Source organism: Pteropus alecto, unplaced genomic scaffold, assembly GCF_000325575.1.
Source record: "Pteropus alecto unplaced genomic scaffold, ASM32557v1 scaffold3, whole genome shotgun sequence".
NCBI lineage: Eukaryota > Metazoa > Chordata > Mammalia > Chiroptera > Pteropodidae > Pteropus > Pteropus alecto.
In genome coordinates, this window is record NW_006442484.1 from 4,975,142 (window position 1) to 4,998,494 (window position 23,353).

Genomic DNA, 23,353 nt, shown 5'->3' on the forward strand with positions numbered 1-23,353 from the left:
AGGAAACTGAGGTTTAAAGAAGTTTAATGACTTGATCATTGTAACACAAGGAAGTGACAGAGCTTGAGCTCAAGCCCAGTACTGTACGTGCCTAAATCATTTCACCAGGTGGCCCTTCCAAGGGCTGCACCAGGCCTTTTGACGAGTCCTCCCTAAAGTTTTATGGGCCAACACTTAGTTCATTTAATAGATGACTGAGCTGATCCACTATATATGGACTCATGTTAGCTCCCCTTCACACTAGCTGTGGATGCTGCAATCTGGATGTAGCTTCCTTACTCTTGTAGGCAGATGTTAGCTGGGACACCAACACACAGGCTGGGCCCGGCCTCACATGCAGCAGGCAGGAACCACCAGAGGGGGCTGTGACCCGGAAGGAGAAGGCAACCAGGACAGACCTTCAACCTGAGGCAAGAGGGTGGAGGTGCCAGCCCAGAAAAGGAGCTATAGCAAAGCTCTCTTGGCCAAGGGCAGCTTGTGCAGGAGCCCTGAGTTAGGAGCCCTAAGGCGGGATAACCTTGGCCTCTTGGAGGAACAACTAGTATGCCTGGTCCACAATGTATAAGGAGAAGTAAGAAGGAGAATGGCGGGAGCCAGAGCCCAGTTCACACAAAGCTGTGTGGTTCATGGTGGAACATTTGGATATTTTGGAGTGAAATTAGAAGGCACTGGAGAGTTTGAAGCAGGGGTAAAATATGATCTAATTTATGCCTTAAAGGCTGATGGTAGACAAGGGCAACAGGGGAGTTAGAATGGAGAGGGTGAGCATGGTGGGGCTCTCTGAGGACCAATAAAAAGGACCACCTTCCCTTTTTCTGAGATGTGCAATGCTCTGAGCACATGGCCTGTGGTCCCAGGAGATCCCGCCCTCCCGCACGTAAACTGCCTCACCACCCCTCTGCTTATCTAGTGAACAGGTCACTCAGGATTCAAGTTGATAAATAAGCAATTTCAATTGCCATAAATTAAAAAATCTTCATGCACTGCATTCCTTCCAGCTTAGCATCTATTGCTTCAAAATGCTCCAGAGAAGAGTTAGAGAAGTGAGAATGTTTATAAAAAAAAATAATTCCTAAAGGTTCTTTTGGTTTCCAATGGAGGATTAAATACATTTATCTAAGTTTGCTCCCTCCTGAAACTCCATTAAAACTATATCGAAGATTTTTTTTTTTTTAATCATAAATTTGTAGAGATGGGGAGAAGGGGAGAAAAGACAGCAGCAATTAAACTTTGGTAGGTGGAGAGCAAAAATTCAAAGGCGCCTGAGTTAGCAGACCCGAGACAATCAAATTGAAAGCCAGTAAGGGAGAAACAAGAGACTCCCCTCCCCGACCACCAGAGTGCCACAGGAGCCTGAAAGCCAGAGGCACACCAAGTTGAAGGGCCTATATATTTTTAATTTTTTTTCTGGAGCAGCGGCATGTTTTTAATTCACATTTTGCCTAGAGTTGCTTCCTTTCATACAAAGATGAGGTCTGTGTGGGAGGAGGCAGGGCTGAGAGTAGGGGCGTTTGACCCCTCCCGGCAGGAGGGTGGCTCCTTCTGGCAGCTCCACTTGAGCCTCTGGGCTCTGTCCCTGGGACTCTGTCTTCTCCTGAGAGAAGCAGGATGTCCAAGGCCCTCTGGGGTGGGGCCTGGTACACAGCTCAGCTGGGAGGCCCCGCTTCAGGCAATAAGAGAGTGTACTATGTGTAGAAAAATTAAAACAGTAATAAAACTCAGTTTTTCTCCTTCCTATGAGTCTCCTTTACTACTTACACAGAACACTTACTTCTGACACTTTTGGTCACCAAATATATAGGGATTTTCCCCCACAACAAGCGATTCCCTGTGATACCACTTGGGTATCTTAAAATTTAACTCAGTTCTGACACTATCCACCTGGAGAGAGTGTAAGATCTCAGTCTCACAAAACTGTGCCAACCCATTCCTCCCCCATTTCATAAGCCAGTCGCAAACTCGGGTTATTACCCGCACATCTAACCAACCAGCTATAGATGGGAGGTTCCCATGACCCCCTCCTTGGGATCAATTAATTTGCTAGAACAACTCACAGAATACAGGGTAACACTTACTTATGTTTACCAGTTTATTAAAAGATATAATAAAAGATACACATGAACATCCATGTGGAAGAGATGCATAAGGCAAGGCATGTGGGAAGGAGTGCAGAGTTTCCATGCCCTCTCCAGGCAGGCCGTTCTCCCCGAACTTCCACCTGTTCACCAGCCTGGAAACTCCTCAAAACCCATGCTATTGGAATTTTCATGGAGATTTCCTCCTGTAGACATGATCAATTCTTAACTCCGATTCTAGCCTCTCTCCCCTCTTTGGAGAAGTAGAAGAGGAGGAGAACCTTTAGGAAGAACTCTAATCATGGTTTGGTCTTTCTGGTGACCAGCCCCCATTCAAGAGTCCAGGAGCCCACTTAGAATCATCTCAATAGAACAAAAGATGCTCCTAGTGCTTTTATCACTTAGGAATCTACAAGGGTTTAGGAGCCCTCTGCCACAAATGGTAGTAAAGAAATGTATATTTCTTATTATAAATCACAATATCACACTGACTAAAAGTCAGTCTGCTGTTATTACCACCATGAATGGGCAATTTAAAACAAGGTTGATCACTCTCCCCACCCCACTCACCACCGCTCAACTTTCTCTGGCACTGGCAACCCCAGAGCCCTCTGCACTTTGGGGCTAATGACAGTGTTCAGAAGCTCCTTTCCACTCCATGCCCAGGGGACTGCTCCAGCTATACCTCAACAGAAGGCTGGAGTGGGGGTGCCAGGCACAAGTGAGAATGTAAATATTTGGCCAAACAGATGGTTAGGTGGGGGCCCCCAGCGCTCTACATTCAGAATGCTGGCAGTGGCACTCTGACCCTGGTATGAATCATTTATTTTCTGTATTTCTGATGTTTGGACATTCTTGCTGACCCCAGAGGGACTGCACCTCCCTGGTCCAGCTATTTATTGATAGCAACAACTCACCTGTAAGTGCACCTTTCAAATACAAACCAACCAACCCAGAACCCACACACCAACCACTTCCTTTATGGGCTCTCTTACTTGATGGTCACTATCCACCCACATTAATCACCTGAAGGTCAGATACCAGAAGCGGAGACAGCCGCTATGTTACAGAGCTAAGTGAGATTATTGAAACTACCCTATCCTAAGCTTCCTTACCCTGCTTCTCCTGTTTTTCCCACAGAAACCACAGCACAAGCTCTTGCCCACATTTTCTCCTCACTCCATCTTCTGACTGACCCTGGTGCTTCTCCATGTGGCCCTGCATGCTGTGCTTTGCCTCTTGTTTCCAGGAACCAGTGATTATAAAAAATTTCTTCCTTCATGACAGTCATTTCCATGTCTGCATGTCTTACTGTCCACTGGTGACTTCCTATTTCTCAACCTGGGTGGTAGATTTGTGGGTTCACATTTCATTATTGTTTTTATTGAGATATGATTCAAATAACATAAAAATCACCCTTTTAAAATATAGAGTTCAGTCATCTCAGAATATTCATATAGTTATGCAACCATCACCACTATCTCATTCCGCAACTCTTTTATCACCCTAAAAAGAAGCCTCATACATTAGCAGTCACTTCCCATTCCCCAACTCAGCCCTGGGAAAACATCAATATGCTTTCTATCTCCATGAATTTGCCTACTCTGGACTTTTTACATAAATGGAACTATACAATGTGTAGACTGTTGTGTCTGGCTGCTTTCATTTAGCATAATGTTTTCAAGGTTCCACCCATGTAGTAGCATGTATCAGTATTTAGTTCCCTTCTAAGAATGAGTGATTCTATTGTACAGATTTACTATATTAGTTTATTCATTCACCAGTTGATGGCCATTTGGATTGTTTCTACTTTTTTGGCTATTATGTGTAATGTTGGTATAAACATGTCTGTAAAAGTTTTTGTGTAGACATATTTTCAATATGTCAACATATTTTGTGTAGACATATTGTCTTGGGTATATACCTAAAAATGGAATTGCTGGATCAAATGTTTACTTTATGTTTAACTTTCTGAGGGATGACCAAATTGTTTTCCAAAGTGTATGCATCATTTTACATGCCAACCACCAATGTATGAGTTCCATTTCCTTCACATACCCATCAGCACTTGCTATAATTTTAAAAATTTAATTACTTTCTCCCATAATTTTCTCACTCATGGGGCATTTATTTTTCTTACCTCAACTGCTACTTATATGTTTATTTGTTTTTAATTTGTTTAAAGATTTCATCCCCTGATTAGACTGAGTTTTTTGAAAACTGCTGACTACAGCATGCTCAGCACTTAGCTGAGTGTCTTACACTGAGTGTAATACGTGTTAATTGACTATTATCAGTAAAGCTCTTGGTCAACAGTAAGCTATCAATAGTTAAGTTTTTGAGGAGTTAAAAGAATTTCAACCACGTGGATTTCAGATCTCCTAATCCCTATTGTTCAAGGGTCAACTGTATATCCTATTGGTTCTGTTTCTCTGGAGAACCTGACTGATACAACAGAGATTGACCTAGGTGAAAGGAAGGATAAGAAAACTTTTTTTTCTTCCCTTTTATACCTTCTCCCATCTTCCCCACTTTCAAACTGTGCCTTCCAGGCCACCAAGAGCAGGCACCATGAGCACCAGAGGCCCTTTATGTCCATTCTGGGCAGCACAATCACCCAAACAGGGTCTGAGAGCCCTGCTCAGAAGGGCCAATTCACCTCTGAGGCACAGCACCATCTTCCTCTATATTGGTAGCAGGAAAGAAAGAATGGTTGTGTCCTAGAGGAGGCCTCTGAGGCCCTGCTCAATCAACACACCTGCACCTAGCATGGGAAGATGTTCAGCTCATTCAAGGTTTGGGGATTTTTTGCTTACCCCACCTCATCTCACCCTGACCCTTTTGATTTACTCCCAGAGATCCACCTGAGATAAGGATGCGGTGAGTGTTGGGCTGGCAGCTCACAGAGAGTACTCCATTCTCCTGGTGGGCCAAGCTTAGCTCTGTAGAGCCTTGCCTTGCACTCTGGCCTCAATGTGCACAGAAACACTAGTCTGTGAGCCATGCCACCAGGCCTCATGGAGCTTGCAATGCCAACACTGGGCGATCTCGCCTTATCTGGGCTTCCCCAGACGTAGATATTCTCCATCCATCTTACTTAGGGCCTCCCCTTCCCATAAGCCTCAGCTTCCAGGAAATCTAGGTAGGTTTCAGGTCTAGGGGTGAACGTGGGCTGTTCAACCCCAAGTCCTGTGCTGACACCACTTCCCCAGACAACTGATGGAAGATGCAAAAAAAAAAAAAAAAAACCTAGAAACAGTTGCTATAATCTAATTTAGTCAGAAGAAGGTATGTGGGTACAAAGCAAGCATTAAATGACTCTAAAATCAGCATTTCATCAAGACCTAATTTGAGTTCTGTAAGAATTCAGACGGAGAAGGACAAGATCAGGGGGTTAAAGTAATTACAAACCACTTCAGGGCAGCACTAGAAGTTGAGTTCGGTGGATAAAGGTGGAATAGTGACCAGGCCAGTGGGCAGTATGAAGGCATTCAGGACACAGGAAAGCATACTGACACTGTCCATTCCAGCCCTGATGTTGTAGCCCTGACACATGGTCTTTCCATCTATGGTCCATGTCTTCACCAGTCAGGTCGGACACTGAGAAATAACTTACAGCAGAGGAAATATCCAGTTCATGAGCTTGCAATTCTATTGCCAAAGCTTACCACATGTATTTCACTCCTACGCTCGCCTTGGTTACTGCAAATGGGAATCAGTGACAATTTCTCCTGAATTTGTACAGATGTGAGTGAATCATTCAGCAGGGGCTCCTTTTCAACAAAGGTCTTCAAAATTGACTGCTGTGATTCAATTCCATTCAGCATCCATTGAGCACCCATCTGTGCTGAGCAGCATCTGAGATACTAGGGACATGGACACAGAAAATGTCATTCGGACCCTGGAAGAGTCCACAGTCTATAGGGAACACATGTGAGAACAAATTACACTGCAATGTGATCAATGACAACGTAAAAAGTTCCACTTGAAAAACAGTTTTATCTGAGCAAACTCATTACTGGTCTCATAAGGACCTAGTCAGAGAAGCTATAGGCAAAGAGGGACAGACAGATCTGGAAAAAAAATAAAGAATATGTATTTTTTAAGGTAATTGCTAACTCCATTTTAGAGATCAGCTGTTATCTGATTAATTATCTGAGAAAAGAGAAGACAATAAGCTCACAACTGAAATTTTGTTTAAATAAATGGTCTGGCATAAGGTTTAATGAGACCACTTTTTGAAAAGTATTTAAAATTATAGTTTTTGTTAAAAGAACATTTGTTGAGGTCCAAAAAACTGTTGATTGTGTATGCAATTTTTAAAAATAAATCAAATCTCCCTTCAGTAGTTCAAAACTAATATAGGCAATAACTGTCTGATTGCAGCCTTAATGGTTCTGTAATGGGGACAGCACATAGAGTTCGTGTTAAGCATTTTACAGTTAACAACAATTGCCTGTAGTTAAGAAAGCTGATCAAGAAAAGAGAATGTTTATTATTCCTATAATTGAAAAGAGCAAGTCACATTCCATTTCATTTGAGGAAAATGATTCTGTTAGAATATTTATGTGAACCCACGGCCTCGTCATCATTCTCTATTTTTTGTTCTCTCAAAAGAGCTTGCAGAGTCTCAGACTGGTGCTTTGCGAGGCCAAGTGAAAACCCAATGGAGAAGGATACTTGCTCCAGGACCAAGAGCCACAGTTCTCTCTGACCTCCCCTTTGTGAGCTTCTCCAATCATTGTTCCCACCCAACCCAGAAAATAGATCAGTTCCCTGGCTATTGCATCTTTGTTTATCACCTGTTCCCACTTGAAGGAAGGTGTATCAGTTAGTTCATCCTGCATAACAAACCACCCCAAAACTCGGTTACTTAAAACAACACTCACTATTGCTCATGTGCCCGCCGGTTAGTTGAGAAAGGCGACTAATCTAGAACAGACTTGCCTCAGCAGCAGCTCTGGCTGGGTTTGACTTTCCCCTGTGGGTTGGGCTCAAGTCTGTTCCAGGAAAGGACAGCAACTACCAAATGAGAGCTCCTGGCATGAAGATGGCAAAAAGACAAACCCAACACCACAAGCACATTTCAAGCCTTTGCTCATCTTTTATCTACTAACATTCCATTGGACAACACTAGTCACATGGCCAAGCTCAACATACTTCCAAGAAGCTATGAAACATATTCTGTCTCTAGTACAGGGTGGGGGCAAATATTTGCTGAATAGTAATTGAAACTGACATGGTCTGCCCTATCACTTCCTTTGCACATGCTAAGCCCACCCAAGCCTTTGCCAAGACACCCAAAAGCTTCGCCCAATCAGGCTTGAGGTCCAGGATCTCATGGTTACATCAGATCCACATGTCTCCTCTTTATTCAGAGCCCATGGATTACAACTGATCAGAGAAATTTGAAATGCTACTGAGAAAATATTGCCAGGACTCTTACCTGAGGGTATAGATTTTCTTTTGATAAGGCTCTGGGTCTATATCCTGGGAATAGTCCCCTGTCCATCATTTTCTATGACTCTTGGATCCACTCTGGAGAAGGCCCTTCGTTTTCTATCATTCTCCAATGACTTCATGTGCTGAGAGCACTAAAGAATCTGCTCTCTTACATTCCTGAAAAACCTGCCTAGCCTGAGAGAGCTGGGGCCCCAGAATTCTTTTTGCATCTTAAACAATCAGTCTCCATCCCTTTTAGATCAGGCTGGCAGCATTTTTGCCAACTGAGTTCTTCCAAACATGGGTTTCTATGTATTTGATTCTGGGTACCTTAATATACCAACAACCACATCCACAATTTTCTGCTGAGGTATGCCTTGCTCTCTTGACTTCATTATGGGCACTTTGGAAGCATTGGGCTCAGATGAGCCCAAGCACTTAATCATTCTAGGGCCCCTTTGACAAGCTGAGGAGCTCTATGAAGTGCCACCTTAATGATTTTAGAAGTCTTAACAAGGCTGTGTCTTACTTCGAGAACCTTTTCCTGAATGGAGAGGCTAAGCATGAGCAATAGTGTCATTTTCAAACCCAGAAAACCCAGGAATTTCTGACCTCTCTATGTGCCCTTTCACTTCTGTTTACCAACTGGCCATTTCTTCCCTGAGTTTTTCCCTTCCCTGGTGGCCCCCCTGTTGTGGCAAGGACGAGTGCTAAAGACTATGCTCCTAGAAGGACCAGTGTTTCAAAGACTTGCTCCTGCAGTTTCTCTCTCCGCAAAATCAGGAAAGAGTAACAAGGGACTGCCACCAAATCCCAAAAAGCAAAGTCTACCAAAAGATCCCACAGGAGCCACCATGTCCACCGAGCCTTCTGACAACACCACCTACAAGAACCTCCAACATCATGACTACACCGGGTACACCTTCTTAGACCTGAACCTGAACCTCTCGAAGTTCAGGCTTCCTCGGCCCTCTTCCAGACAAGAGTCACCTCGCCACTGAGCTCCACTTAAAATAAAGATCACCCTCACATCATATTTGCTGTATTCTGCAATCAAGGTGTTGGCCAAAGCATCAATCTCATTTGGGACCTGGGTCCTCTTTCAAGCTCATTGACAGAATTCAGTTTTGTGCTGCTAGAGGACTGAAACACTGGGTCCCAGAAGCCGTCTGCAACTCCCTACCATGTAGCCCTCTCCACATATGGAAGTTTGTTTCTTTAAGGCCAACATAAGATTGCTGCTGCTGCTTTCATCTCTGATCTCTAGAACCTCTTTTGAAGGACTTGCCTGATTAGACCAGGCCCACCCAGAATAATCGTTGGTTTGATTATATCTGTGAAATACCTTTATCTATAGCATAATCTAATTATGAGAGTAAAATCATATTTACAGGTCCCACCAACAGTCAAAACAAGGTGATCATTCATGGACATGACCCTTAGGGGACCATCTTAGAATTCTATCACTCTTCCCATTCTTATCTGAACAGAACACAAAATCTCCTACCAGAAAAATAAGACTCTAATAGTATGCTTTGTTTAAGGTCCCTGAAACAACTTCCTTTTAGGGTTTCCCTAACAAATGGCATTTTATATCAAGAATGGGTTTCTTTGGTAACTGGGTTATCCTTGAAACATAAAGCTGGGTGGCACAACTTAATTATAATACAACACTGTGAATTTAGGCAAAATGACACATCATTTGGAACACAATAGTCTTGGTTGGCTTTTAGCTCTATCTTTTAAATGTGTTGATGAGTTCCTCAGATTGGAGAAGTACTGCCTTGGAATGCCCGGACATTCACCGAAAGAGTCCCGATGTCCCCCAGTTGGCCTGATGGATAGAGAAGGTCCAGGCCTTATCAGTTCAAGAGGAAGAGAGTTTTTCAGAGCTAGAAATACTTCTGGATACCACTCAAATCTGACCCCATGAGCAGTGGCTCCTGATAGAGCTGCCCCTGCTTCCACCACACCCCACCTCCTAGCTCTCATCTGTCATTCTACAACTCCTCTCATTGAGGGTGTCATTAACACCCATTACAGTGAGGAGCTCTCTGACAAAAGGGACAGACTTAATTTTCAGCTTTAGCGTGAAGAAGAAAGAAAATCATTAATGTTAACAATTCTTAAAGAAGAAGGACATACATTTTATATCCATTTCCAGTCATCCTCAGTAATATACTGATGAATATTTATACAAAGAAATATTCTCTTCTGCATCATCCTGAATATGCTTCTCCAGTGTTGATGGGTCTACACTTAAAGAGCTCTGACAGCATCATGCCAAGGCTTTGAGCAGGGGAGGATTCACTGGGTTCCTGACTTTGTGCTCCAGGCCTTCTTCATTCGTGACCTTGCTAAAACCCCATAATTGCCCTGTTGAGGATTATTAACCCACTTTTTTAGATGAGTTATCAAGCTCGCAGAGGCTAAGAAAGTTTCCCCAATGTGTCACCCTTGTGTTTCCAGTGCAGGTCTGTCTTGTCTCCACATTCCCCCTCTTTATACTTCACATCACCCTGCTATAAAGAAACACATATTTCTGCTCTGTTCCAGTGGAGTTTCACAGCAGAGCTTTTCATGAAAAAGGACTCATGGTCCAACTGCAAATGTGTTTGCATACATCCTTGGCTGGTGCTTAAGTGAACTTGAGCATTTTATGTAAATGCCAAGAAAGAAAGAAGTAAATTTCTACATGCTAGAAAAGAAGAGTAAACATTCTCAAACTCTCTTGGGTACACCCTGAGAGCTGTCAAAATGCAGCCCCTTGCAGAGATTTGGATTCCTAGGTCCGGATATTGCCTCAGTGGTTGGACGCTGGCCTACCTATCAGCTGGCATAAGCAATCATCCAGGTTTGCCAGGACTGAGAGGTTTCTGGAATACAGGACTTTCAGTGCTAAAACTGGCAAGATGCCAGGCATTGAGATGAGTTGGTCATCCTACTAGTGTCTGCTGTCTCTTCTCCCTTCCCAACAGCACCCTGAATTCTATTGGGTATCCATCTGTCCCACACACAGGCTCTGGGTTGTGGCCTATTGCCCTTAGTCATTGGTTCAGAGGTAGGCATGTGACCTAATCAGACTCAACCTAGGAGAATCCGAAGACTGAGGCCTGGCCTACTGGGACAGCAGTACTCCCTGCCCCATGGATTATGTGGAGTAATGTGTTGTGATCTCTAAAGCAGAAGCAGCCATATTACTACTATGAAGCCAAGGCCATAAAGAGCAGGAGCAGTGAGATCAAATGACGCCTTGTCCTTGAAAACCTGGAGTCTCACCTAACCTTCAACCTACCCTATCTCCAGCGTCTCTGGATCACAAATCCTCTTTATTTTTTTTTCCCTCCTTTAATTCCCCCACATACACTCCCACTTCCACCCCTAACCTATGGATGTTGCCGTTTCTCCTTAAGAACTGGATCTCTGAGCGTCTCCTCCCACACACTCGGGGCGTGCACCCGGGGCCGGAACCCCCCCGGGGCCAGGCGCACCCGGGCCCTGGTGCACCCAGGGTATGGTCCATGGCTCCACCTGGGGCGCAAATCCAGGACTGTCTGCATGTAAAGCAGATGTGCTAACCACTACACTATGGAGCCACCCCCATATCCTCTTTATTTTTAAGCCTGTTCAGCTTAGGCCTCCAAGCGTACAAAGGCCAACATGAGCCATTTCTCTTCATCAGTGGTTCTTAAATTCTGCACCTATCAGAGTCAATCAGAGGTCTTAGAAAACAGACTACAAGGCCCCACCCAGAGTTTTGAATTTTGGCCCAGGCCTGAGAATTTGCTTTTTTAACAAGTTCCCAGGTGATACTGAAGACACGCTTGGGAACCATTACCCTAAAGATAACAAAAACCCAGCTCTTTGCCTTCTTCACAATTTCTATTTAAATTTCCATATAGACATTGTATGTGAAAAGAAAAAAATATAAAATGCATGTATGTATACTCTACCTTACAGAGGAATTAACAGACTTTTCCAGTTCTCACAGATACAAGCACTCAAAAACAAAATTTTAGACAGGAAAAGAGGGTGGGGTGAGGTGGTGCATAGAGATCGGACCTCAATATAAGACAGCATTTTTAACTATTCCCGTTGATGTGCTTTACTTGATCCTGTATGCATTTGTCAGTGCTGACTCTAACCATCTTCATCTGAGCAGAGTCAGTCAGGCTGTTTCTGGGAGGCCCTGCTGACATCCTGGTCACGTCAGGTCACTCAGGGCAGTTACAGCCCTTACCCAACAACATGTGCCTCTTCACGATGAAAGAACATAGCCTCTTCTCTCTGCCCCTTCTCTTAAAAAAACAGGTAAGTGTTCTCCCACTTTACATAGCGCTTCTAAACATATATAAGAAAGGAATATTGTTTAGAGTTGACATGGAAAGTGTCTTCTTTTGTGTTGTGTGACGATTCATTTTCCAAAGCCTTTTTCCTCTGCTTTGGAAAAGCCCTGGATCCATGTGGGACCTTGTCAAGTGGCATCAACAGCTGCCTCCTAAATGTCATCTTTCTGAGAGAAAACTCAGAATCTACCCTGGAGAAACATAGTGTGAGCGAAGGGAAAGACTCTTGACTTAGGAGCACCCAGCATTGCACTAGGTGGGCTTGGAAGAGGTGGAGACTGGTAGTCATTTTGCTGTGTCACCGTGGCTGGGTTGTGGGATCCAGGTATTTAATCAAACACTAATCTAGATGCTGCTGTGAACGTATTTTGTAGATATGATTAACATCTTCAATTGTAGACTGAGTAAAGCAGTTTACTCTCTGTAGTGTGGGTGAGCCTCATCCAATCAGTTCAAGGCCTTAAGAGCATAACAGGTTTCCTGAAGAAGTTCTGCCTCAAGACTGTGACATCAATTCCTGCTTGAGTTTCCAGGCTGCCATCCTGCCCTGTGGATTTCAGACTTGCCTACTCCCACAATTGCATGTACCTATTTTTATGTGTGTGTGTGTGTGGATACACACGGATATGGATATGGATACACCCTATTGTTTTAATTTCTCTGGAGAATTCTGTCTGTTACAGAGGCCTCTTTCTCTTTTCTATGCTGCATTTGGGACAAAAGCAGAGCTTAAGCAATGCGCAGAGGACAGGAGGAATTAAATGCAGTTCCAGTGTCCCTCCAGCTCTGCCACTAAGACAGTGGGACTAGAAACAGACTGGCTCATTGGAGCAGAGAAAAGTCTGATTTAGACACTAGCCTCAGTCCCAGAGGTTGAGTACGGGAAAAGGTGAGATTGCCATGGTACCCCGATCGGCCACCTACTTTCTCTGCATCCATGATTACTAACACCACATACAGAGTCTCAGATTTGAAATGATTTCAAAGGAAATTGTCAGAAGCAATGGAGATTCCTTCTAGTTACAAAGAGGGAGAAGGACACCATCTCCTATCTCATTTCACAAAGATGGCATTATGGCAGCTAAAGCCAAGCTCTTTGGAAATAAGCTCCTAACACACGGAATGGTGTGTGGACAACATTTGAGCACATTCTCTGTGCCTGGCCTCATGTGAGCACCCACAGGGAAAAATGCTAGAAGAAAGAGGCCTGGTTCCTGCCTCAAGGACATGACCTTGTAACTGTTAGGCTCATATCTCTTTCAAGGCCAGCCCCAGCCCTAGAGAGCATCCCAAACCATAATGTATAGGATGCATTGGCAGGTCTTCATGATCCTGCCTGCTCTACCCCTGCCCTCTTTGTTACGGTTCTTGCAGTCCTTTGTTCTACCTCTCCGTCCTATGCTCTGGCCACTCTATGCCTCCCCACCTTGCACCCCCTCCTCTCTCTGCTTCATGGCCAGCTCTGTGTAGGGCTCCTTGGATGGCCTTCCGTAGTCCACAGCACTAACTGTGGCTTTGTGATTTGACTCTTTCTTCTGCATGTTCATCCCTGATGTCTCTGTGTGTCTAAATCTCCTCTTCTTATAGAGATACCCACCAGATTGGATCAGGGTCCATCCTAACAATCCCATTTTCATTTAATCACCTCTCTAAAGGTCTTGTCTCTGAACATAGCCAATGTGGAGGTGATAGGGGTAGAGTTTCAACATATGAATTTGGGAGGACACAATTCAGCCCATAACACAAAGAATGTGAGTTTGTCCCAGAAAAATAAGGAATGAGCCATGGGGCAAACCACCCTGGAGGATGAGTCTGAGGAAAGCAATTCACCAGAAATCTAGCTCCCTCTGGAACTGGCTCCTTCATCCCCTCCATGACACTCACCTGGAGTTCTTAGGTGCACGTGTCATCCTCCCTCGGGGAGAGAAAACTAAAGACATCTCCAGGAGTAATGAGCTTTCTTCTCCCCCAGGTCTGAGTGGAACAGAATGCACTCCCAACAGCCACTAGGTCTTTGGATATTCTTGTCCCTTCCAACCAGTCTCAGAGCAGCTAGGTACGTAGCCTGGTGGAATTAGCCATTTTTTGGATATTTTGGACACAACTCTAAAATAGAATATTATGTAACAAATGAAATGATGAAATGATTTGTTGATTTTATTAAACAAAAATCAAAAATTCATAAAATTATGTGCATCGCAACTGTATTTTTAGTTAAATCACATATTTATGTGAGAAAATACTCAAAAATCTCGTGTTATCATGCTAACTGGTTCCATCTCTATATATTAGAGTTTCACGCAATTTTCTTCCTGGTTATGTATTTTCTTTTTTGTACAATGGCCATGTATTACGCACAGTGGAGGCAGAAGAGTGTAGTTCTTAAAAATGTATACTCTACAGTTGAAATTTCTAAGCTCCTCCAGCCCACAGTGTGACTTGGTGTATAGAGAATAAAGAATTAAGAACTTTAGAAATGGACTTCACTGGGAGCCAAGACAATAATGACAACTGGTAAACACAGTCACATGATTGGACATCCCTCTGGATGTGAACAGAATGCTCAAAACCACAGAAACATCAGCCACAACTGCAGTCAATAAATTACGACTGCGAAAGCCAATAAGCAAAAGGATTCCATCCTGTAAGGACCATATAAGCTGAACATTTCAGGCAGATAATGTCCAAGTCTGACCCAAGACCACCACAATGAGAACTCTTAGAGATGAAGACTCTGACTTTCTGCCTGTTGTAGCAACTGGCTTGGACCTACGCCGGACCATCTGTGCTACCAGTCAGCAAAGTTCACTTTGGAGACCCTAAGGACTTTCATCCCTTCTCTCTGCCATGTAAGCCTCTGTACCTTCCCCTCTCAATGTGTTGTGTGTTGACCTGCATGGATACCTGATTGGTTTATCTGAGAAGGTTCTACTCATGTTACGACGTAAAGTAAAATAAACCTGATATTGTGGAAAAACATAAACACATCCAAGAGTGTTATTTTGGTGGCTGCCTTCCTTGCTCACAACAGAGAAGTAGTTGACACTCTTTGAACTTCAGTTTCCTCATCTGTGAATGAGGCTATTACAGCGTCTGCTTCACAGGGTTGTGCTGAGGATGAAATGGGAGAAACCACTTCAAGCTCTCAGCACAGTGCCTGGGATACAAAAGTGCTCAAGAGTTATTATTTCTGTAATTAGTACTCAAAACTAAGAGCAAATCACCTTACGTATGCCCCTCATTCATAATTACTAGAATGGTGTCTTGAGACCCCAGGCATTCAATAAATATATCAAAAGTAAAATAAATAAAATAAAATAATAAAGAAATGAATAAATGACCAAACCACCCAGCAAGGAAAGCTGCTCTACACAGGGCAGGGTTCACACCTGTGGTGTCCAAGGTTCCTGCAGCAAGTGGTGACATACACTGTGCACCGCCAGGCCCCACGACTGGTCCCACACCAACTCATCCCTCAGGGATGGCATCCAGAGTGCTGACTAGCTCAGCACTGGCCCTGGTTCCCAGAACTGGTCACCAGACACAAATGGTTCGCCCTGGACTCACAGTCCCCACAAGACTGATGGGCCCTCAACCACATCCTGCTCTACGCTCTCACCCTTCATAACCCCACCTTCCAGCCAGTCTCAAGGACCATACTGAACTTGTGGGATTCTGTTACAAATTAATGCTATTATTTATTGAGCACCTGTCATGTGCCAGCCCAGGACTGGATTCTTTACATATGTTATTCCATTCCAGTTCATACAAGAAGCCTATGAAGTAAATAGAGTATTAAAATGGAAAATGATGTATTACAGGTCAACCCCAAGCTCAATTTCTTAAACCAGTAACACAACTGAAATAATGTGTTATGATGTAAAATGCTTAAACCATTGCTTGCTAAACAATCAACATGATTATTAACAAATGTTTACCTTTTGTCAATAATAAGACATCCTGGCACCAACAAAACCTAAGAAAAACATTCTCTCTCTCTCTCTTTTTTTTTTTTTTGACATTCAGACATCTTCAAAAGTCTGCCAGATGTGCTGATAATGGATAAATTGTATTTGGAATGTAACTCAAAACTTTTTTCTCACATGGTTTTATTTTAATTAAGGTATAATTTATATACAATGGAGAGCACAAATCTTAAACTTTTTACATTGTAAACACCCATGAAAGCACCCCCACAACAAGTTACAGAATGCTCCAGCACCCCACTAAGCTCCCCTGTGCCCTTTCCAGTCAGCACCCCCGACCTCCAGAAGGAACCTGCTATAGACTGAATTGTGACCCCCCAAAATTTGTATGTTGAAGCCCTAATCCCCAGTGTGCCTTGGAGATGGGGCCTTTACAGAAGTAATTAGGGTCAAAGGAAGTCATGAGGTAGGGAATTCATGATGGGTTTAATGTCCTTAAAGAAGAGACAACAGATAGTTTGCTCACTCTCTTCCTCTCTGTTTGCCATGTGAGGACACAGTAAGAGGTGACTGCAAATCAGGAAAACCGCTCATACCAGAAATCAGCCATGCTGGCACCTGATCTTGAACTCCCAGCCTCCACAACTGTGAGAAGTAAATTTCTATTGTTGAAACTACCCAAGTTATGTCATTTTGTTATGGCAGCCCAAGCCAACTAAGACAGAACCTCTATCTCGACACCATCTACCACAAGCCAGTTTGGACCTTTGCCACCCATGTGGAGTTTGACCTTAGCTACCCATGTGGAGTTTGACCTTAGCTAATGAGATGGAGGAGCCAAGAGAAATGTGGTATCTCATCAGATGGTCTCTTCTCTGTTGAGCTGGGGCCCGTGACCCTTGAAGAAAAGACCTTGGAGTCACGTGGAGAAGCCAGATGGCTCTGAGAAAGGACAGTTAAGGGATCTCTGCTCCCGCCAGCAGCCCTCAAAAGCTTCCACCTCCGCATCCCATCTGTTCAAACTCAAGTCCAAAGGGGAGCCTGCAGTGTTCTCAAGGATGGGCTTCCAGATTTGCTTTATTTTTAGACAATTTATCACTTTCTTTCTCCCATGGCCAGTCCTGTCAGTACGAGAGAGTTGTATCAGTGGAGGGTAGCTGTAATAAATTCTTAATTAGTTGTGAAATCAGTCCCAGAAATATGACAGAATTTATTTGGTTAGGAAGTGGGTCTCCACACTAGAGGTTTGTTATTATTAATGAGAAGTTGACAGAGAAAACTCTCTCAAGGTAAGAATCACAATAAATTCAAACTTACTTTCTTTCTCAATTCCATAGCAGGAGAGCTTGAGAACTCAGGGAGAGCCACTTAAAAGGGAAAAAATAAACTGCAAAATACCTGATAAAATACTTTTACTGGGTATCTTCACTCCCTTGTATGCTGTGAATCAATAGAGCAAAGCCTGTCCTGCAGTGCATAGAGCCCTGAGCTTAGATTCATGAGGCAGGGTCTAGCTCAGGCTCCTTGTCGTCTAGCTGTGTGACCACAGGATCCTCTCCCTGCAGGCCTGGTCTCCTCCCCCACAGCATGAAGAGATGGGGTTTGTTTGCTTCATTCTCTTAACATTCCTTGAGACCCCTTTGGTGTGGGGTACAGTGTTGGGATCTGAGGACTCAGAGATGAACTGGTTGTGCATCTTCCCCTCCAGGGACTTCCAGGAGGAGGGAGACACTGACAATGACCCACAGAGTGGCTAAGGCTGTACAGAGGTATGTGACAATGGGGTCTGTGGGGAGCACATGGAAGGAGCACTAACCCCAGACTGGAAATTATGAAGGATCCGCAGAGCTGTGGCTCCTGAGCTGAGTGTTCAAAGGCAAGTAGGAGACATCCATATTGAGAATGGACGGAGACTCAAGTAGAGGAGTGCAGACAATAGCACGGAGAGCAGGTGCTGGAAATGGGGTGAGAGGGACTTGCATGAAATGCTAAGGTGCTTGGAATTTGTCCCACAGGCAAGACAGCTCCAGAATAACTTGAGGCAGAGGTGTGATATGGTTTAATTAGAAGTCAGAAAAATGAAGGAGAAGTGATAGAGGAGTCAATGACTCCTTGGTTTCTGGTCATCCCCAAGAAAGAGAACATGAGCTGAGGAGCAAGTAGGAAGGGGTAAAGTGGGAGAAGATGATGAGTTTAGTTCAGGGCATGTTGGCTTTGTGGCTTCTGTGAGACATCCACATAAAGGCATCCTAGACACAACTGGATGTATAATTATAAAGCTCAGGAGAGAGAGCCTTGAGTTATAAATACAGCAGTGGTAGCCACTGGCATGAAGTGTGTATAAGTTGTTCCACAATACTAACAGTCGAGTCATCAAGATGTCCCATTTCACACCCTTGGGCCTACTTCTCCCCACTTCCTCAATCATCCAAGAAGCACAGTGGCTCATTCAAACCAAAGGAAGATTGTCCACTTCCTGGATAATATAGCTCTGAGGGGCTGAGTCTGCTGCAGAGAGGATGCTCTCAGTGTGGCGTACTGGCAGGCGCCCAGCAGCCACATAACAACAAAGCTGTGCGTCCAGGTCGACACAACCCTCTGAGGGAGGGAAGTACACCTAAACTTCCCTTGTTTCCATACCAAGCTCTGTCCCAGCAGCCTGTGGCCTATGCCCCTCACATATTCTCTCAGCCCTTCTCTTCCAAAGGTCCATGATGTCAGAGCTGGCTCAAATATCTGTCATCTATGACATGCACACTAGCATCCTTCCCAGCAGTGCCAAGCAACTAAAAGCATGCATTCCCTGCCATTCTCAAAAAAAAGTTTAATTGCCTTCATGGTTTAAATGAATCGGTTAGATTTATTTCTTAAATAAGATAATAAACCACGTAGTACAAAGTCCACATAATTTAGAATTCTGTGAGTACAAAAGGAAAGCCACAAAAGAATTTTTCTTCTCACTGATGTCCTCCAGGCCTTCCAGTTCCCCACCTACAGGCAGCCAGCTATCAGCGTCTCCTGCTTAGCTCTAGATACATTTTTTGGCTATCCAAGCACATACTTACCCATATTCCCAGTAGACTGCAGACCCTGGTCTGTACTTTGATTTTTTTAAACAATATATCCTGAAGATCATTTCAAATTAGTGCTTAGGAAGCATTCTCATTCTTTTTAGAGATATGTTATGAATTTGCATTAATAACATAATTTGTGCAGCCACCTCTCTAATGGCGAACACTTGGCTTGTATCCTATGCTTTTCTCTTGTCAACAATGTTGTAACTAATAACTGTGTTATTAGTTACACTCATCTCACTCATCTCACTCATGAGTGAAAAATCTGTAGGTTGATACCCTAGAGGTGAAAAGGCTGAGTCAGTGTTACCATCTCTCAGAAACCACTCAAGAAACTCACGAGTACTTTTTTCCTAATAGCAGAAAAAAATAAAATGTAAGGTAAATGTCATCAGAAAAGGGAATACAAAGGACAGGAGACAAGATGGCACTGTGTCTAGATTTTCTAAAATATGCAGGAGTTAAATAAAGGAGTAAGGGATAGCCAAGTAATTGATGGATGTGGCAGGTTAGGCTCTCCAGGAAGCAGAACCAAAGTCTGAGGTTGTTTATTATAGGATTGCCTTTGAAATCCACACCTGTGGAAAGGAAGGAATGGAAACAGGAGTGGATGGGAAAGAAGCGAGGTGTTATGCAGACTAACATTGTGGGGCACTCACCCCTGAAGTGAGTGGCCAAAGGTGCTCTGAATAGGACCAAAATAGCTAAACCATAACCCCTCTTCCTCCATCAGTCATCAGCTGTGTGCTGCCCCATGCAAGGAAAGCTGAGAGAATCCCTGAAGACAGCTGAAGGCTTTATACCAACAGCACATACAGCAGCTGGGCAACAAGTCCTTCCCTGAAGGGAGAGCTGGGCAGTGCATCTCCATGTCCATCTCATCAGAGGGCAAGACCTCAGGAAAAAAACAGTTTCTTTTGTAGATAAAAATGCAAGACATCAAGGGAACCCAAGTCTTGGTGAAAGGGTTCCTCTTTCAGCCAAGTAAAGTGGTATAGAGGGCATGGCTGAGTGATAGAGATGTGAACTCCATGCCTGAACTGCAGAATCCTAATCCTGACACTAACTAGATGTGCTATGGACAAGTAACTTAGTTACTCTGACATCACTTCTAGGCAACCATCTTACTGCTGAGAACTGCTGTTCCTGGTGCTGCTTAGAGTCCTCACCCAACCTCTGGGCCTGGAGCCCTGCAGCAGGTGAGAGGTAGAAGAGAAAGTGCACAAGCTTAAGGAAAGTTCAGGTTAGTTCAGGGTTTAACTCTTCTGAGCTTCAGTTTCCCCATCTATAAAGTGCATGCAATAAAACCTACCTTGCAGGGTTGTATGAGACTCTGATGAAGAAAAAATATAAAATCCCTGGCACATAGCAAGAAATAGTAGCCACCTCTGTTTTAATATTGTTGTGATCATGAAAAGAGATGCTCTGAATTTGAAAATTCGACCTTTGTGAAAAGAGAGCTATAGCTGATCAAAACCTCTGCTTTCTCTTTTTCCTTTCTGCTCATCTCCTTTTCCTTTCTCCCTCCTCATTCTCCCTTCTTGGACTCCTCTCCTTGCTGAATCCATGCCCTCCTTTTTCTCTTTCCTCCCTATTCCTCCCCTTCTCTTTTCTCCTCACATCATCCATCACTCCACAGACCCTAAATCTTGGGAACTTGTAAGAAATAGTAAAATCAGTCCTTAATACCATCATTCTTCCCAGTCAACACCATCTCTCCCCATGCTGTCACTATTTTCCCAACACCTGGCCACATCCTGTTCTCAAAGTTCTGCTTCCTACTGGCTTTCAGCCAATCCAAAGACAGATCAGTTATATTTCTATAGGAACTCTAAATTGAAAAGCCTGGGAGACTCAGATCAATGGAACAGGACTGAGGCACTTCTTTTTCTGTACAGGCCATTATGCTATGTGACCACACCTGAGTATATAAGTGTATGCACAAATGTGCATGCATGCATATAACCAGACTTGGTACCACATTTCTGTAAGATGGAGAGAAGTTTGCAAAGAGCCTTCAGGTCCTGGGTAAAGCTGATCTGTTTCCCAAACCTAGTTGTTCTCAAAATCCAACCCCAGACCAATAACATCAGTATCACCTGGGAACATGTTATACAAATTCTCAGCCCCAGCCCAGATCTCCTGAATCAGAAACTCTGGAGTTTTGTGGGGTGGGGTTACAGAGAAAGAGCTGATTCTGGGTCTGATATTCAGCTTCTGAGCCTCCTTCCACTCACTACATCAACTAGTATTACCTACCACTGCCTCATTGGGCCACTGCCACACTCTTGTCCCTGGTTTGCTCAAATTCAGATTCCTCAATTGCTAGATTATGGTTATCAAGGAATAACTCTGAACATTCATTCTACTGCTCGAACACCTTCAGCGCCCCCCACTCTCCATAGAGCCAAGGCTAAACCACTTGGCAAGGCCATCAGATGATCTCTCTGACCAAGAGGCAGTGTGCCCTCTCTATTCATCCCCTGTGACTCTCAACCCAGACACTGTTGCTGAATACACTGTGCCCACTTGGCAGAGTTCATTCAAATGCAATGATCCATCATTTCATTTTCTAATATGACCTCCTCCATGAAACCTCATTCTCTCAAGCTCTTTATCTATTTTTGCATCTCAGATTCTCCTTCCCATGTTTATTACACAGATCTTCATGGGAAGCCTGACCAAGTTTCATCTCCTTTCCCAAGGCCCCTAAAATCATGCCCCTTTATCATAGATGGACAACATCAAGTTTAAGAGAGAAGGATGATCTGCTAAATAGACGGACTAGTAAGACATCTCACACTAAGGACGAGCCTAGTGAGAAGTGTTTTACAAGAGAAAATTGCATCACCCATAAACCATAAAGAATTTTGTAGAAAAAAATTGGCTCTCAATGAGCTACCCCATTGTTGGTAAAATTTATTATTAATTTTAATGGCTTCAAGCAGTGCCATTAATAAGCAGGTCAATAAATCTCTACTTCTGCCCTTGCAAATTTGCTAATTGCCAATTAAAATGCCAGAATGTCTTTCTAAGTGACTATGTTAAATAAGAATACCATGACTGATTCAGAATCTCCTAAATGTTTGAGGGAGCATCTCCTCTCCACTGAGAAAACACCAATTGTTACTAAAACCTCCGGAATTTGATTAAGGAAGGGCAGAGAGAACTAACCAGAGCCAGCAGAGATGGGGAGTGTCTCACTGAAGACCACCAGGGGAAACTCATCAGCAAGTCATTACAACAGCAAACACATATATATATCTTACTGTGTGCCAGTTACTGTTCTGAGCCCGTTACACTTAACTGGTTTAGTCCTCAGCTCTCCTCTATGAGGGAGTTGCTGTGAGCATTACTATTGGTAATACTTTGTACTTACTGATGTATTATTATTCATTTTCACTCTGATTTAAATAAACCAACATTTACCTTAATGGTTCCTGTGAACCCAGCTTTGATTTTCTGGTTTGTTTACAACTAGATTGTTGTTATCATGATGTTGAGCCTCATTCATCTATGCATTCAGAGTCATATACTGAGTCTGAAAATACTCATTAAGTGCAACACAGTTTTATTGAATGTGCAAAATGAAAAAAACAGGCACGATATATGTGTTTCGAAAATCCTTTTATTTTCTTCCTAGGAGCACAGTTTAACACAGTTACTGAGCCCCCAGGAGTTAGTTTGGAACTGTGTGACTGAACTAAAATGAAGGGAATGACAGTGGAAGTGGCATTGCCAATGTGAGAAATGTCCAAACCTGTAGAGAATTTTAATGAGTTTATTGAGCCAAACTGACAACAATTGCTGGGAAGCAAAAATCTCAATGGATTGAGAAAATGCTCCAGAGGCTGGTAGTTTTGCAGCTTATTTTATACATTAGAATCAAAGGAGGAGACATAAGAAGGGTTTACATGAAATCCATTGGTGGTAGATTAAGGGAGCAGGAGAAAGCAAGGCAGGGAAACCTCTGGGATTGGATAAAAAGGCAAAAAAGAGCAAAACACACTTCTTTTACATTGCTAGGTACAGGATAGTTAATGATTAATATTTATAGCACATAGAGATGATATGTGGTAAACACGATAATAGTGAAGGATCTCATGCTCTGGTTCCAGTGCTTGGGCCTTGAGAGGTCTGGAAAAGAAGATTACTCTGACATTGTAAACATACACAAACTTCATTTCTTTAATATAGCTTTTTTCTCTGATTCAAGCAGGCTTTGCCTAATATAACAACATTATGGCTCACTTGCTGTTCCACTCTTATCCTTCCACCTTTGTATGCCTACTTCCTTAATCATTAAGCCTTAGGACATGAGGTTCTGGAAAGTGTCGAATATTTTATGAATAGAGCCACAGGTCTATCGATTATGAGAACCATAAGTTTCAGTTAAACAAAGGATAACATATTGGCTTCAGGTGTGTTTCAGCCCTAGAACCATATAGGTGGAACAGCCCAAATGACCACCTTCCCACAAGACCAGACAG

General features: G+C 43.4%; 1 protein-coding gene across 1 annotated transcript; it reads left to right on the forward strand.

The window, feature by feature from the left end:
- The first annotated feature begins 583 nt into the window (after positions 1–583).
- LOC102879948 (NADH dehydrogenase [ubiquinone] flavoprotein 3, mitochondrial-like) lies at positions 584–8,518 on the forward strand. Its single transcript, XM_015596442.1, has 2 exons — positions 584–688; positions 8,183–8,518. The coding sequence occupies exons 1-2, from the start codon at positions 584–586 to the stop codon at positions 8,516–8,518; spliced, it is 441 nt and encodes a 146-aa protein (XP_015451928.1).
- The last annotated feature ends 14,835 nt before the right edge of the window (positions 8,519–23,353 follow it).